Source organism: Atta colombica, unplaced genomic scaffold, assembly GCF_001594045.1.
Source record: "Atta colombica isolate Treedump-2 unplaced genomic scaffold, Acol1.0 scaffold228, whole genome shotgun sequence".
NCBI lineage: Eukaryota > Metazoa > Arthropoda > Insecta > Hymenoptera > Formicidae > Atta > Atta colombica.
In genome coordinates, this window is record NW_017259325.1 from 1,107,077 (window position 1) to 1,122,913 (window position 15,837).

Below are 15,837 nucleotides of genomic sequence, written 5' to 3' on the forward strand. Positions count from 1 at the left end.
GAAGCGAAACGTGACAAGTAAACTAATTGTAACACTCAAAATCGCAACGTCACTTCTACCAACTGCGAGATTTTATTTACACTTTCATGAGCGTAGTTTCGTAGTCTCATACGGAGATTGCATTATCAGTCACGCTGAGGCGTGTAAACCGATTTCACTGGCATGCACGTTCCGAAGGTTGCATGTGCTTTTACGACCGTTGCACGCGCTACAAACATTACAGTTCGCAATACACATTTCTTAGAGATATGATTCGTATAGAATAGGACGAAGTCATATCCCTTTATTAATTTTATATGACCGGTAAATAAGTAAGATAATAATGAAATAATGATAAGAGAAGCCTAATATTGCTAAAAAGCAGCATATTGACCCGGCCAATTATATTTATACCAAACTTCTTTTATACTCGTATCATTCATTCACATTTTCATTCACATTTTTTTAAATGCTTTGAATTATAACCGCAAAGTCTTATTTTATGTCTAAGTGATACAATATCTAGAAAGCTAAATTTATGTGTAAGGTGAATCGCTCGTAGTTGCTTTGGGATCACTATCTAGACGATTGATCCCTTGAGAGAGATCGCGAGATGACATGTATATCTCCTGCGATGCAACGTCATGCAATTAGACGTACACAGTTACACACATGGTCATATCGGTAAACTCTCGAAACCAACGTCGGATAGTTCATACGTTAGTGTGATTCAGTTTGAGGCCGTAAATTAACTGTATAGCGGCAATTCTGCTATGATAAAATCTCGGTGAAATATTTGCTGTCATACAATTGGCAATTTGGGTGGAATTTTTTTTCTCTGAAAGATATTTTATGAATTATATTTTAAATTTGTTTTTGCGCAAATACAGTATAGAACCATCACGAAGCGATGTGTCCTCTTCAATTCGTGTAACATGAAGAGATTATCAAATTTATGATCTAACGCAAAATTAGCATCTTGATGAAATTACGAATGCAAATTATTTTCCTTGGCGAGTTAGGGCTTTGATGTTATGCGATTTGCCGCTTAGAATTATTACGGATATCGCTGTATATAATTACACAGCTTTTATACACTGCATATAATGATAAAGCTTCCTATTTCCATTAGTAAGTACTCGAGCCTTCAATATTCTCAGTAACATGGATGAGAGTCGCCTTTGACATCTTTCACAATATTCCATCATTAAGATTCTTTCTTGACGAAACGGTGATATTTGATTAAAGGTGCGAGGACGAGAGCAATAAAAAATTTACAATATTTCTAAATCACGGATTAACGACCAAGGAATAAAGTCTAATGAGCAAAAAGAAATTAAAATCTTTTCTTTTTGAAGCTCAGCTTCGCAATAGATTTTTCGTGATTTTCAACAGTGATTTTTAACTTAGATGTAACGGCTTGCTAACGCCCACCCAGCGATCGTATTATAGATATGAAAAGGGCTATTTGCGAACTATGAAAACGAATAGCTTATGAGAGTAATCACCGTTTATAGACGCATTACTAATATACTCTGGAATAACAGGCATGTCTACCATCCGGTACATGTAATATTTACCACAGTACGACGGTGCTGGAATATAGTCAATATGGCGGTAGCGTAACAGCCAAGGATCGATAGCTAGTAGCCTTTTTTTTTTTACGGCTTAGATCTTACATTCGAAATATGCGCTGCGAACGAGCATACATGTAATGGATAGAATAAGTTTCCAAAAAAGAAATGATTGAGTAACGAAATTGATTATATAGCTGAAAATTTTCGACTTTTTTTGTTTGTATATTTTGCGACGTCAAATTTGTACATGTTGTATATATACAACGCGATAAATTAAAGTATATATATATATATAGGGGATCTATTAACGGAAATGACTAACAGGCACGCACGCACCGCACGATTTGTTACATCTACAAATTATTATGAAAAAAAGTCGAGATAAAGACGCGTGTGTTGTTTCGAATATGCGGCCGGAGTTTCTGCGATAAAGTTAACAAATGGTGCTTCGTCCGTGGTTCTTAACTCCAATCATTATCACATCGTTCTGTTTTAATTGGTAAACTCATTTGTTATTCATTATTGTAGCTACTTAAGCCAAAAATATTTTGATTTTTAATGCGATTATAAAAGATCGATATAGGATATGCGTTTAATTTTTAATGCGATTATAAAAGATCGATATAGGATATGCGTTTGAATTGTGTCAAATTAATTTACGCAAAAATTCGTGATTATGTCTATATTTAATAATATTGATATTACGGTATTGGTTCATTAATATAATTATAAATAATTGGCGGAAGTAAAATGTCGTTCATGTCCAATAAAATGTATATTGTGATGTTTGTATCTATCCATGCGGGATTGCATGCGCATTGTTTCGAAGATGAAACTAATACATAGATAGAGAAATAGGGGAGGTTTGACGCAACGAATGTGTGCGAATACAAAACAATAACGTGTCATTCGTGAAAAGAGATGCCTTCGATATTTTGATACTATATAGTATCTTTCCGTATCGGATATTTTTATCCTATCTATATCCTATCTTTGATATATCCTATCTATATTCTATTTTTGTAACGTATCGATGAATTCACTTCCATTACGAATATTAAATAATAATGTGTATTGTTAATATTTTCTATAGTTAATTTTTCTGTAATTAAAGAAACGTGTGTGACATACTTTTTTATTACATATACATAATAAAATACATATAGTCAATTTTTAATCTTTTTATTTCCATTGTTTTATATAAATGTATAAATACGAGTGAACATGAAAACGTTACGTCGCTTATGTAGCGGGCAAAAAGACATCCATTTATTGATTGTAGAGATGATAACTTCAATGAAAATATTTTTGTCCTCAAAAGTTTTATCTGTCTAATTTATATCGCGGTATAATAGATTCAAGTATTATTTTAGCAGCATATATTAATTTTAAAGGTATTTTAATTAAGCGTACAGAATGTGATCTTTTATGTGTCATAATATATGATATTAATAAATTATTTTTATTTGAAAATTGAAGTGTCACATTAATATAATAAAATAAGAGTAGATCAAAATTATGGTTATTGTATAAAAAAAAGCTCGTGCTTTCAGAATTTCACGATTGCGTGCAACGTATCTAGAAAATAGGACGTAATTCAAGAAAAAACACATTTATATTTAAACTAAATATGGATCGCGACTGCATGTAGGATAGTAGGACGTGATTTACACGCATCACTACTTCTGGGAAGGAAATTCCATTTTAATGCTAAATTATTTCACACTTTACGATAGATAAATAATTTTTATGTTTATTTTATATAACTGTTATGATCTCATATGTTAGAAAATGATAGTCGACTGAAAGACGTTTTTATGAGAGAAAAAGTATATGTGCATGATTTTAAGAGTAAATTTTCGCTATATTTTTCGACAAGTGTTCATTAAGTTGACTCACAATATCATTTATGCTATTTGTCTGCACTGTTACTATCTCCAGATCGATCGAAGTTTGGAGTTTTTTGCATCCGTTATTACGCGTTCGAAATTTTATGCTTTGATAAAAATTTTATGATTTCGAAAGAAAACTGCGATTTTATAATTTTACGATCTGATATTCGTTTTTATATGTTACAAGTGAATTGCCATTTATTAAAATATGCTTTATCTTTTATCTAAAGCTTATTGTCATTTTATAATAGCAACATGTAGTAAAGTTCTAAATGAATATCATGATATAAATAAAATTATACTAATTACGAAAGCTAGCTTTTCATAACCCAGATTAAAGTTTATACTCAATTCTCCGTCCACAATCATTTTTACTCCCTTCAAACAAACTCCAGCCCAAATTTTTTTATTGTTCTAGGCTTTCAAAAAATTTGGAAAAATTCAGTTATTTTTCAACATCTGTATTATATTACCAAATAATTTTTTAACCAGATATTTTAGGCGAGGGAATTTTCTGGGCTCCACCCTTCTTTATTTAGGAGAAATTTGAAAATGAAATTTCGTTTATGCCAAAAAAAGATTCAGACGGAGAATTAAAACATTTTATAAAGGCGATTACAAACGACTCTTTTAATATTACATGTATATTTGTATTATTTATTTATGTTTATTATCCATTTGTCTCTTCTTTAAATACTTCTTGGTTTATTCTACTTTACTATTATTTGTTATTCATTGGTTCTTATTCTTTTGTAGTCATTTTTGTATACATATGTTTTAACTCTTCATTTGCAATTTGGATCTTATGGGCATTAAAAATTTCACTTTCAAATTTCTCCGAAATAAAGAAGAGCGAAATCCGAATTCCTAAAATATCGTGTTAAAGAATTATTTGGTAATGTAACAGAAATGTTGAAAAGTAAGATTTTGAATGAATTTTTTCATTTTTTGTATCAATTATTTACGCTGTATGATAATATAATGTGATAATACAAATATTACGTTCATTAGTCATTTGTACATGATCTTGAATATGATGCGTCTATAATGTCATGATTTTCTCCTCCGATTACTCCATTTGATTCACAGATATGAGCGTTCCACTCAATAGCTCGTGAGAACGGGATAGATTACACGGTAGAAGCTACAAGTACCAGATTCTATATACCGCTCCAAGACACGTATATGCATATGAAACGCTATAGAGCGGTGTGAAATCTCCTTACGTTAAGCTACACTTGCTGCCAAAACTAACATGTCCAAACACGTACATGAAGTTATCGCACTATATATATAGTTACATTTTAAGCCAGGTGTGATAGGAGTTTGCGTAGGTTATTAGATTTATTTGTTGGTACAAAGGATATTTTATACAGCCACCATATCATATTTCATTCCAACATATTTTTAATATTAATTGGAATTGTGAATACTAATTAGAGTTGTCAATCCTTGAAAATGTCAAAATCGTAAGTGAATCGTATCTGAATTGTAAGTGATTAAAGTTAGTCAATATTATTGTATAATGCGTTTGCACACGATAAAAGTTGGCAAAATACAGTAATTAATTTTTAGAATATGCTAAAAGAATATAAAGTGCTAAGCTAAAGATTATAAAAATACTTTGCGAATAATAAATTGCACATAACATTAATAACACATCATCTATTCATGTACCTTTCGAAACAAAATATCTTTTTGTATGTATGGTCTATGTGTCAATATAATTATAGATTTATAAATTATATATCTATGTGTCACTTTAGATATTCTGTTGCTTTGTTTGACTTGGTTTCTTTCAAGAAAGCATGTTTTTGATCTTCTGTATATTTCATAAACACATATGTACGTGCAAGAAGATTCATATGATATATGGAAAGATGAATTTTTTTTCTCATGCAATATCATTGATGTCAGAACCAAATACGTATGAAGGACGCCTATGAAACCATCGTAGAATAATAGCAATCTCTCGTCTCGAGGCTGCAATTTATAGTTTTATCTTTAAAGTTAGCACGGTTAAAGCGTTTGCTTTATCAAAAATTGTACATTAATTATTCTGTGTATATAATGAATTCGACTTTAATGACATTAATTGCAAAGTATTATTAAAGTAATATGTTAAAATTAGCTGAGGAAGCCAGCAATAATTTTTAAAAAATTGATATTATATAATAAATATTAAAATGATTTTAGTCTAATTAAGATGCAAAATTTCAAAGCGTTTTTATGCGCTTAAATAAAAATGTATTTTATATGTGCAGGTCGACATATATTAATAACCTTATGTCCTTTTTGAGGAGACTGGGGTATTCATTATGAGATTATACACTATAGCGTGATCTTTCACATTTTTCTTTCTAAATACTTTCTAAATACTTTCATAGTTATGCTGAAGTTATGTTAAACTATATGCGATTGTATGAGAGATTGTATGCAGACGATCCTGCGCATCTTCGAATCTCGTTATCCGTATTTCCACTCTGCAGCGACGTTAGTTCCATTCCAAATAACTTGGTAGTACGCTTCAGTAATCAGACCGATAATGCTTTGTCGCGTTAGTCTGTAGCTCGTGGAGAATTAATGCCATTCGAAGACTTTTCTTGATGTGACTCCGATCCTTCCGTAAAATTAGTGAGATTATAAGAAAGTTGAAAAAATAGTATTCGTAAAAAAAGGTATTTTAATTAAAAGGATTGAAATTTTATTCGCAAAAAAGAAAATGCTTATCATATTTCCGTCAAAATTACATTGATGACGGACGATTTAATATCGTTCACTATCACTCGGTGAACGACAGGCAGGCTGAGATCAGAAAAGATGTCGGTCGTAAATGGATGTCTTGTGTTGTGGAATAACGAGCGAAAGAATGTGAGAAAAGAGGAAGTGAGGTCGTATTGGGGAAGATGCCCCAACATGGTGGATTTCACGGTATAGCTAGTCCGCTGCCGACGCCGTCCAAACTCGAGGCGAATCGATCGCCGCTACCTTCGTGGACTAGCTCGACCATAAATCACACCGCAATATGTCGGTATCCCTGCAAAATGGCCTTGAATATTCGGTAGCTGTCGAATAGCATTAGGATGGAAAGCGACAAGACGTGGAACCAAATGAAGACGGCAGTCTGGAGCAGATTCTGAGTTGTGTTAGCCTAGCTTTACTCCACGAATCGATCATTTACAGTAGCGTGTACTCTTAATGGATCAGTTTCTGTTTGTTGTACATCTATCCTCGATATATAGGATACATCTATTATGCAAATGAAGTAACATAGTAGATTGGTATATAACGTCAAGTTTGGAAGTTTTGGTGTATCATTGGAAGCGATTGGAAAAGTGATAATAGACTCTAAAACTCATGGCAAATTATAATTTTTACTTCCGTTATATAATTTCGCATTAATAATTTATTAGCGTTGTTTAAGAACAGTTCAAATTACGTATGGAAGAAGAAGACATTTTAAGATATATTAGTTCTGCAAGTATCGATTATTTGTTAAATAGTTTTCAGACGGGAAAGCTAAGAACTTGGAGCGAAGATGATTCATACTTTGAATGGAATGAAACTTTCATGTGTCGGTTATAAATGGAGAATAATACCCCTATTTACGTCCATTTTCGACACTCCGAGATATTCTGTCGCAGGCAAATTATCGGGTCGAACGCGATTATATGCGAGGTTCTGCAAAACCGCGCATCCCGAACTACTGGTCATAATAAATCAACCGTTTTTGCAGTCCGATGTATTTGGCGTCGAGTTCAAGCCACGGATCCCACTAACGCCGCTCTCTTGGCACATTGCCATTTTGACTAGAATGCCCGTTTCAGCAATGACAAAATATGCGTTATTAGTGCTCTTGAGAGTATGTGTAAGATTTTTTATAAATATAATTGCATTCTCGATCTGATACGATAAAATCGCCTATAAGTCTATACAAACCTAGAAGATAATTTGAAGCGTACACGCAAAGCTACGTTGGAAATGTATTAATTTGAATGGAGAATCGTCCTTTCTCTCCGTTAACACATTATAATTCGTGCAAATTTAAATAATATCAAAATTACGTTTTCCCATTTATATTTTATTACAGTATTTAAACATATTTCGCGTGATATACGATCTTTCGTTTTAGTCACGTTGAATATAAATTTTACAGTTGACAGAAATTTATTTCCAATATCAAGATCATTCAACTTCAATCGGGAACACATTCGCTTCCAAACTGAACGTTCGATGTACGCGTTTGGCTAGCTAGCTAAACAACGTGTTTACTAGCAACTGACAACGTTAACCTCTTCGTGGCATGTTAGTCCTGATTGCAAAGCACCACGCGACTCGGGTTACAACGTTCCCACCAATCGACCGCAGCGATAATTACTTTTTGCATCTACATGTGAAATTCCAATCAGCGAGCTATCCGCGAAAACGCTCGTTAAGGTGGGATATGAAAAATGGAATTTCCGTTAAAGCGGTTTTCAAAATCCAGAAGAAACATATGGATTTTAAAAGTCCACTACAATTTTGTTTATTCCTGTGAAAACTCAATTTTCTCTTCCATTGGAAATGACATGATGTTTATCGAGTTCGGATGAACATTGAAACGTAGTCATGCGTAGGTATATCACTGCAACTTGTTTGATTTTTAATAATTCTATCCATTATTTAAAAAAGTAAATGATTTGATGTAAATTATTTGTGAATTGTTTTTTTTATTTTAATATGAGATTTATTTTATTTATTTCTTTTCATTTTCTTAATTATCTTTATGTTTTTATAAAACAGAACATTATGTTTATTTAAAAACGAACAATCTAGATAAAGTAACATTAATCACTGTAGTTTATGCATTATGTATATAAATGTCTATATATACACTATATATATAAATATATATGTATATATAATAGATTATATCTAATAAGTGAATAGAAAATGGATTTACTGAATTTCTAATATTTCGGTGAAATCTCGTTGCATTCGCTGCAAGTTCTGTTCCCATGCGTACCGCACAGAACACATTTATCGAATAGTCAGGTATCTCTATCGACCTATGTATCGCGGGAGCGTTTATTAACAGCGAACCGCTCTTATCGAAACAGAACGTTGAGCCGTTCATGAAACACGATACACAGGGGAAAAGATAATTCGCCAGCCGTTTTCGTTGGAAATAAGAAGCCGGACGACAGCTAAGATTTATGGTTCACCGTTTAAGGTCCAGTTCTTCTTCTTTGAGCTTCTCTATTTCGCTGTACTGCCACGCACCGGTGGCGAAGAACTTAGCAATCTTCCGATATTTAATCTACAAGTGATTGCAATGAGCTCAACGCGTGAAAAAAGTTATATATTTTTTATATAGAAGAAATGCATGGAAGAGAGAAAGAGAGAGAGAGAGAGAGAGAGAGAGAGAGAGAGATTTTTTTAAAACACTTTTTTATATTATTGACTCTCCAAACAATATACATATACAAGCATGCAATTAAATGCGTATATCTATTATATCTTGAATTTTTAATAATAAGTAACTATTTAAGCGTAAAAGTATCCTACAATATAAATGTGACATGCGCGTTAATTCTCTACAAATACCGATAAATTTACTTGGCTCAAAGCTGATATACTAATCTCTAATATATATGAGACTCGGAAACAAATTTTTCTGCATGTCCGGATGTGCGGACCATGTTCTCGACTCCGAGATTTTCCATTAACCACAGTGGAATTGGATTCGCGAGGATTTGCGAAATGGAAAATGCGTTCGAGAGGCTAAATAAATCTGGTATAAATCTGACGTCATAGAGCCGCGAATTGCGAATTTGTAAGAGGGTAGGAGGCAGTAAAAGGCGGTTGTTACCTGATAGAGTAGAGAAAAAACACGTGATTTTGTTGAATTTATCTTAGAGGTTTTACCAATCCTGCGAGAAGTTGTAAAATCGAATAGAGCGATGACGGTACTAAAAGCTTGAAATTTTTCATTTGGCGATATCGCGGGGCGAGAGTTAGCGTTCTGCTTTTCTCTCCAAAGGGAAAAGATAACGTTATATCGAAGTTCGCGGATGGACCGAGCGATTGGAACGACTCGAAAGAGGCGGGACGCTGAAAGTTTTCAGTCCAATTAAATTTTTCTCTTGTTTTTTTTTCTCAGGGATCGAGCGAATGAGATCTTTCCGCTTACGTGGATCAATTGAAAACAAGTTTTTCTAATTTTCAAGGATGATCGAATGTTTGTGCGAGGCCCATTATTTTTTTCTCCTTTTTTCCTCTATATGTTTGGAAAAGCCAGTCGCGAAACGTATGCTTCGTTTACCGTATCGTAGATTGACATTCTGTGACAGTTCAGTATATAAATCAGCAGCGATCGATGATGGATAGGAATTGTGTGTATACATTCGTCATTCGTTGTATCTCGTAGATAAGCAAAGAGACCTCGAGAATCGCTCGTACACATATAGGAAACGATACTATTTTAGATACAGCAATATAGCATTTATCTTTCAGATTAGGATAATAAATTGTCGATGATTTATGAGATTTACTAAACATAGTTTTGGTAATAATATACCAAAAGTTTACTCTCTGATGTTATTTTTCATACATTATTTTAATTTAATATTATGACATATAATACTGTCAATAATAATATAAGTACACAGTATTGTTGTATATGTTATGTAAGGGAAGTATTTTCGTATATAAAAGAGTTTCATGATCATAAATAATAGATATATTATAAATGTATACATATATGAATGAGGATGCAGACCGTAGCGTACAAGTGAGAATTCGATTTTAACAGTAGGTACTGCCTTTGTCCCAGTAATCCATAGATTTGCTCTCGTAACATTCCTCAGATACAAAATACGTAGAATGAAAAGACTAAGGCGTTTCCTCGATCAACAAACTCCATATGCGTTCGCTTTTGAACTGTATAGCTGTAGCGGGTCATTGGTCTAACGGACTAAAAACTTGCCGAAGAGAAATTCAGCGAAGTATGCAGGATTTCCTTTTTAGAGAGACACAGGGCGCACAGGCACGAGTCGACTGGGCGATCTACGTTCGATCACAAGGTAGGTGCCTGTTTCTTTCGATCTGTCCAGTACCGGTTTGACTGGATTATGTGATACGGCGATTCTCGATTTAATTGATCCAGGATTTATGGCATCATACGCATTTCAAGTGGTCTGCTTATATTATATAATATATATATATATACACACACGCACACCCCACACGCACACCACACACACACACACATACACACACACACACACACACACACACACGCGCGCGCGCGCGCGCGCACGCACACACACATATATACATATATGTATATGTATATAAATATATCTGTATACATTATAAAAAAAAATATTTATCGTTATATAACGTGACAATCCCTTTTGATACGTATATCGATTCTCTATTTTTCATTCTTTGAATATGTCTGCATCAATTAACGTGTATCGCTTATGCGAAGCGTTTTTACGATAATTGTTATGATAACAGCCAAGTTCCTGCCTGTTGTTTTGGTAGGAATTTTACGTTGGAAAGATCAGCTCCGACGTCTTATGCAAATTAACGCGATTCCAACTTAATAGACCCGTGGTACCAATTACGCCAACGTTGTTCTATCTCCCAACCGTTCTTGTTTCACAAACACGTTCAGCCATTCTAGATGGTTACAATTGCTTTGATTTGGTGTGCAAGAAACTCACACCGAATGCAACTTAATAATGCATGAAATTGATAATATAGATATTGATTCAAATATTCTCTTTAACCTAATTTCTTTTGATGTTAATTCTCAGCTAAGTAATCACGCATAGGAGATATCGAACAAACTGCACTGCAATGCAAAAGCTATATATTTTTTATGAAATTATTTGAATGAAATTTATATGACAACGCATTTGGTTTTTTTATCATTATAATAAAAACAATATAAAATGAAAATGATAAACAAAAAATGCAAAAATAATAAAAAGTATTTTATATTATTATATATATAAATTTATTATATAAATAATACAGTAGAATTATAATTAACTAAGAAACAATCATTGTATGCAGATTATTTGAAGTGAGATAAGGAATAGATGTTCATAGGAAAACTTTAAAGCACAAACGTGACTCGTTTAGCGGCGGACGTACAACCGATTATACCGCACGTAAGTTCGCGGTAAACCGGAATTCGGCGGAGTGCCGAATCCCGTTGGGAGAGAGAGCTCGCCTCGCGGTAGACGAGACTTCGGCAGAATGCGTGCCCGCATTCCCCATTTGCGAACTACCCCATTAATGACCGTTCGCGCCACGACGCCACTCGGCTCGTTGAGGCTCAAAGCGAAGCACGTATAGTGCTTTATTGGCGGCGATTTCATCCTGTCGCATAAATCCGCAGGTTTACGATGTTAATGCAACTTTTACGAAGGCGAGCGTGACAATTTTCCCTCTGGCAAACCCCGTTACATGCTCGGATACGAATCAGGAAAACAGTACCAAGCGCACATTCATTCTCAACATCATATATAATGTAATGGTGTATAATTAAATTGTATATACTTATAATCGCGTTTTACTAGTGAATTTAATTGAAATTAATAAATTCTTTGGAAACAATATGATTTGATAAATACATTTTGCAAATTAATTTGATATGTTACATCATATGTATTTGCAATCATAATTCAATTGAGGAAGTCAAAATTGATCTTGAAACATAATCCAAGTTTCGTTTCTCGCAGTTAAATAAATCATTCTTGAGAGAAAATATTATATACATGTATTAATATCTTGTAATATTTTTCCAGTGATAATTTGAGAACGATTTCAATAACTGTGAAAAAAATTTGATTTGAACCTCGAGATATCCTCGCTTGCTCTTGAAACATATAAAGTATATAATTTCAATAGTATCATAATTTTCCAAACTTTTCTGATTTCTTAATTATTTAATACTAATTGTGCTAGTTCAAATATTATGAATAAATATCAGTTAAAAGTAAATATGCATGTTATGAATTAGAATAAAAATTGTAAGTATAAAATTTTGCCTCTTTTCTATCTACATTTATTTCGGATCGATATTTATTGTGATATGTACGACGTTCACGTCAACAATAACAGATCCATCACATAAAGTGTATGACTATTAAACGCGAGAATGGGATTATTACTGTAAGTGAACGTGCTCATAAATGTCACGTAATTCGCAATGCAATTTGCTGGTGCCGTACAACGTCAACGAAATTATTAATCGAATCGCCCTTCTGACCATATGAATTTTGAAGTAACAATGCGTTCGTAATATTCACGTGTCGTAATATTCGCTTTTGTTCATGTAATCCCTATGGCTTGAGAACGGGGGATTATAGCACATATATAGTAATAACTATCGAATTATACAGCTAAATTCTAATTTATGGCCATATTTAATAAATTAATAATTACAAGAAATTTATTGCAAAATGTAATGAGCAATTGCGAAGATATATGAATTCCATTTAATATTACATGCGCGCAATGTAATTGTTATTACATTTCAATACACATTTCATTTCTCTTATAGAAATTATTGTACATTATATTTACTTTGTTAACTCCAAATGTTTATCATCTAATTATATAGAGTAAACTTATAAAACATAAATAAATTTATAAAACCATAAATAAATTTTGAAATGAATGATAGCGTATTTGTGGTTACGTCGATGGTAATTTGTGAAATGAATTGCAGTAAATTAATGGGTACGTGAAATGGGAATTAATTAATATCGTACTTTCAGTCAAATCAATTCGTATACCGTTTCGAAACTAAGTTATACGTTTCAGATAGACATACTCACAGTGTGTATCGAGATTGAATTAAGTTAATATGTGACAGCTGTGTCATTTATTTAAATATTTGTTTTGGAATATACAGAAACTTGAAACATACCGTAACCGTTTAAGGATTGATAAGAGATATCACACTAAATATTTTTGGACCAGTAATAACCTATGTTTGAAAATGTTGTACATTATTCTGTCTTACGTGGCGACATATCAAAAATTGGAATAATTAATAATTATTATTAATAATTATATAAGTTTATAACAAACCCCTATGTTATCTTTAAGAAAAAGGTATAAAAAGAAATAGAAAATGTTATTTTATGATACTCATTTTAATTTTGATTACTTGATATAAAGTTGAAACACAAAAAACAAAAATGTTTTGTTTTTTAAACTTTAAATTTAGAAATTTTTGTCTGTTTGAAAATTGTGCCTCTATTTATATTTTGCACAGAATGTATCAACAATGAAATTTGAGATTCTTTCAAACATTTTTGACATTATGATTATATCCTTGCCACTAAAATAATTTAAATTACCTTTATTTTGTAATTCTTTTTATATTGACTGTTTAATATTAAATTGAGTTTTTTACACAATACTAATATTTTCTGATACTTATAAAATAATTTTGATCTATAAGCTTTAATTTGTATACAATAAGAATCTTATTCGTATATTTTAACACTTAACGAACAGAAAATAATGATCATAACGGTCGAAGCTGGAGCTTTTAATGCTTAAATAATTCAATATGAATTTGTATATACTATATATGTACAAGCATATATATTATATTTGTAATCACTTGAATTACGCGTCGAAATTTTATCAGACTTAAAAATACAGATTAAACTACTGTGAAATAATATCACAATTAAATTTTAATGCTTAATAAACATCTACTAAAGAGATCTTAATATGCTGAAAATCTATAAATAAATTTATTTATTGCGAAAAATATTACTTCGGCCGAGAATCTAGATCATTTTTTATTTAATTTATAAGTTAAATGTCTCTCGGCATGCATGTTAATCAGCGTCCGCTGCTTTTTTTTTTGTTTTTTCGTTATATTATCATATATAATTCTTCTATTATATTGCTCATATTTATTATATTATGTAATTCTGTATATATTTAAACTTTATTCTCTTATATTTTTCAATTATAAAGCTGTACTTTAATTGTTCATTTATATTTATCTTGTGATCTATTATATTCATAGCTTCATTATTTCTCTTATCTCTTCTGTTAATTGTAATCTTTCGTATGATATACTTTTCTAGTCTTCCGCTTTTCTCTAAGTTCTTTTCGAATCTAAGTTCCTAAGCAACGTTATACTGATACTTTGACGATATTTTTTCGTCTTATTGTGTCTTGCCTTATTGCTATTCTATCTTAATTGTATTGCATGTCAATAAAATTGTTGTTATTATTATTATTATTATTATTATTATTATTATTATTATTATTATTATTATTATTATTATTATTAATTCAAAGATGGTTCTGATCTAATTTTATCACTATATGATGGCAAAACATAAAGTTTCCAAATATGAATTTCCCGTTCCAAAAATATATTATATTCTATAACATATTCTATATACATTATCGTTATTATTTGTTATATATAATCATAATTAGAGTTCTTAATTTTTCGGAATAAAATTAAGGAAAACCTGGATTTTTTCTGGATTTTTTCTGAAAAATACTGAAAAATTAAAAAAATGCTTTCTTAAGCGTTCTTAATTTTCTGGAACAATAAAATCAAGGAAAAAACTTGGATTTTTTGCGTTTTTTTCCGAAAAATACAGAAAAATTTAAAAACATTTTTTCATAGTGTTCTTAATTTTCCGGAAAAATACGAGGAAAAAACTCAATTTTTTTCCATTTTTTACAAAAAAAATTCTTTTAATAGGTTCTTTTTCATTTATATTTGAATTTAATGGTAGAATTATTGCTTTGAATTATTTTTTACAAATAAATAGAAGATTTATGCATTATTACATATATGACAAGGGTATGTTTGGTTGTAGGATGAAAAAATTCTCAAGTCTAGAAATATTTTATGCTGCAATGAAATAACATACGAACATACTTGCAAACTTTGTCATATGGCAATACGTATGTAATAACACCTTTATAATTTGTTCTTTTTCGGTGTAATACGGCAAAAATGCAAAGATTAAAAAAAATTCATTTTTTAATACAAAATATAAATATTTCGGATTTCTAATATTTTTTTCATAAACAGTACAAAGTTTTTACTGATATAATTCATTTACTTTAAACATAGTAAATAATACTTAATAAATTAATAATTAAATTTTTTTTTGATAAGTGGTCTATATATTGGAGTTACCTTAAATTTTTTACACGATTTGTTTTTCCTCTTTTTTTTTTCTCGCATTGGAAAGAAAAGGATAAATATTATTTAGTGTAAGAAGTCCTGGTATTATGATTTCTTTTTTTAATTAATATTCAATGTCTTTACCAAGAGAGAGAGAGAGAGAGAGAGAGAGAGAGAGAGAGAGAGAGAGAGAGAGAGAGAGAGAGAG

General features: G+C 31.4%; 1 protein-coding gene across 1 annotated transcript in view; it reads left to right on the forward strand.

Annotated features, from left to right (window-relative positions):
- Positions 1 to 6,354: 6,354 nt before the first annotated feature.
- The window catches only part of LOC108688221 (suppressor of lurcher protein 1), a 243,342-nt gene continuing 233,859 nt past the window's right edge, over positions 6,355 to 15,837 (forward strand). The window contains exons 1-2 of the mRNA XM_018194384.1: positions 6,355 to 6,475; positions 7,093 to 7,310. Of these exons, the coding sequence (XP_018049873.1) occupies positions 6,355 to 6,475; positions 7,093 to 7,310 (339 nt within the window). The remainder of the gene's footprint in view (positions 6,476 to 7,092; positions 7,311 to 15,837) is intronic.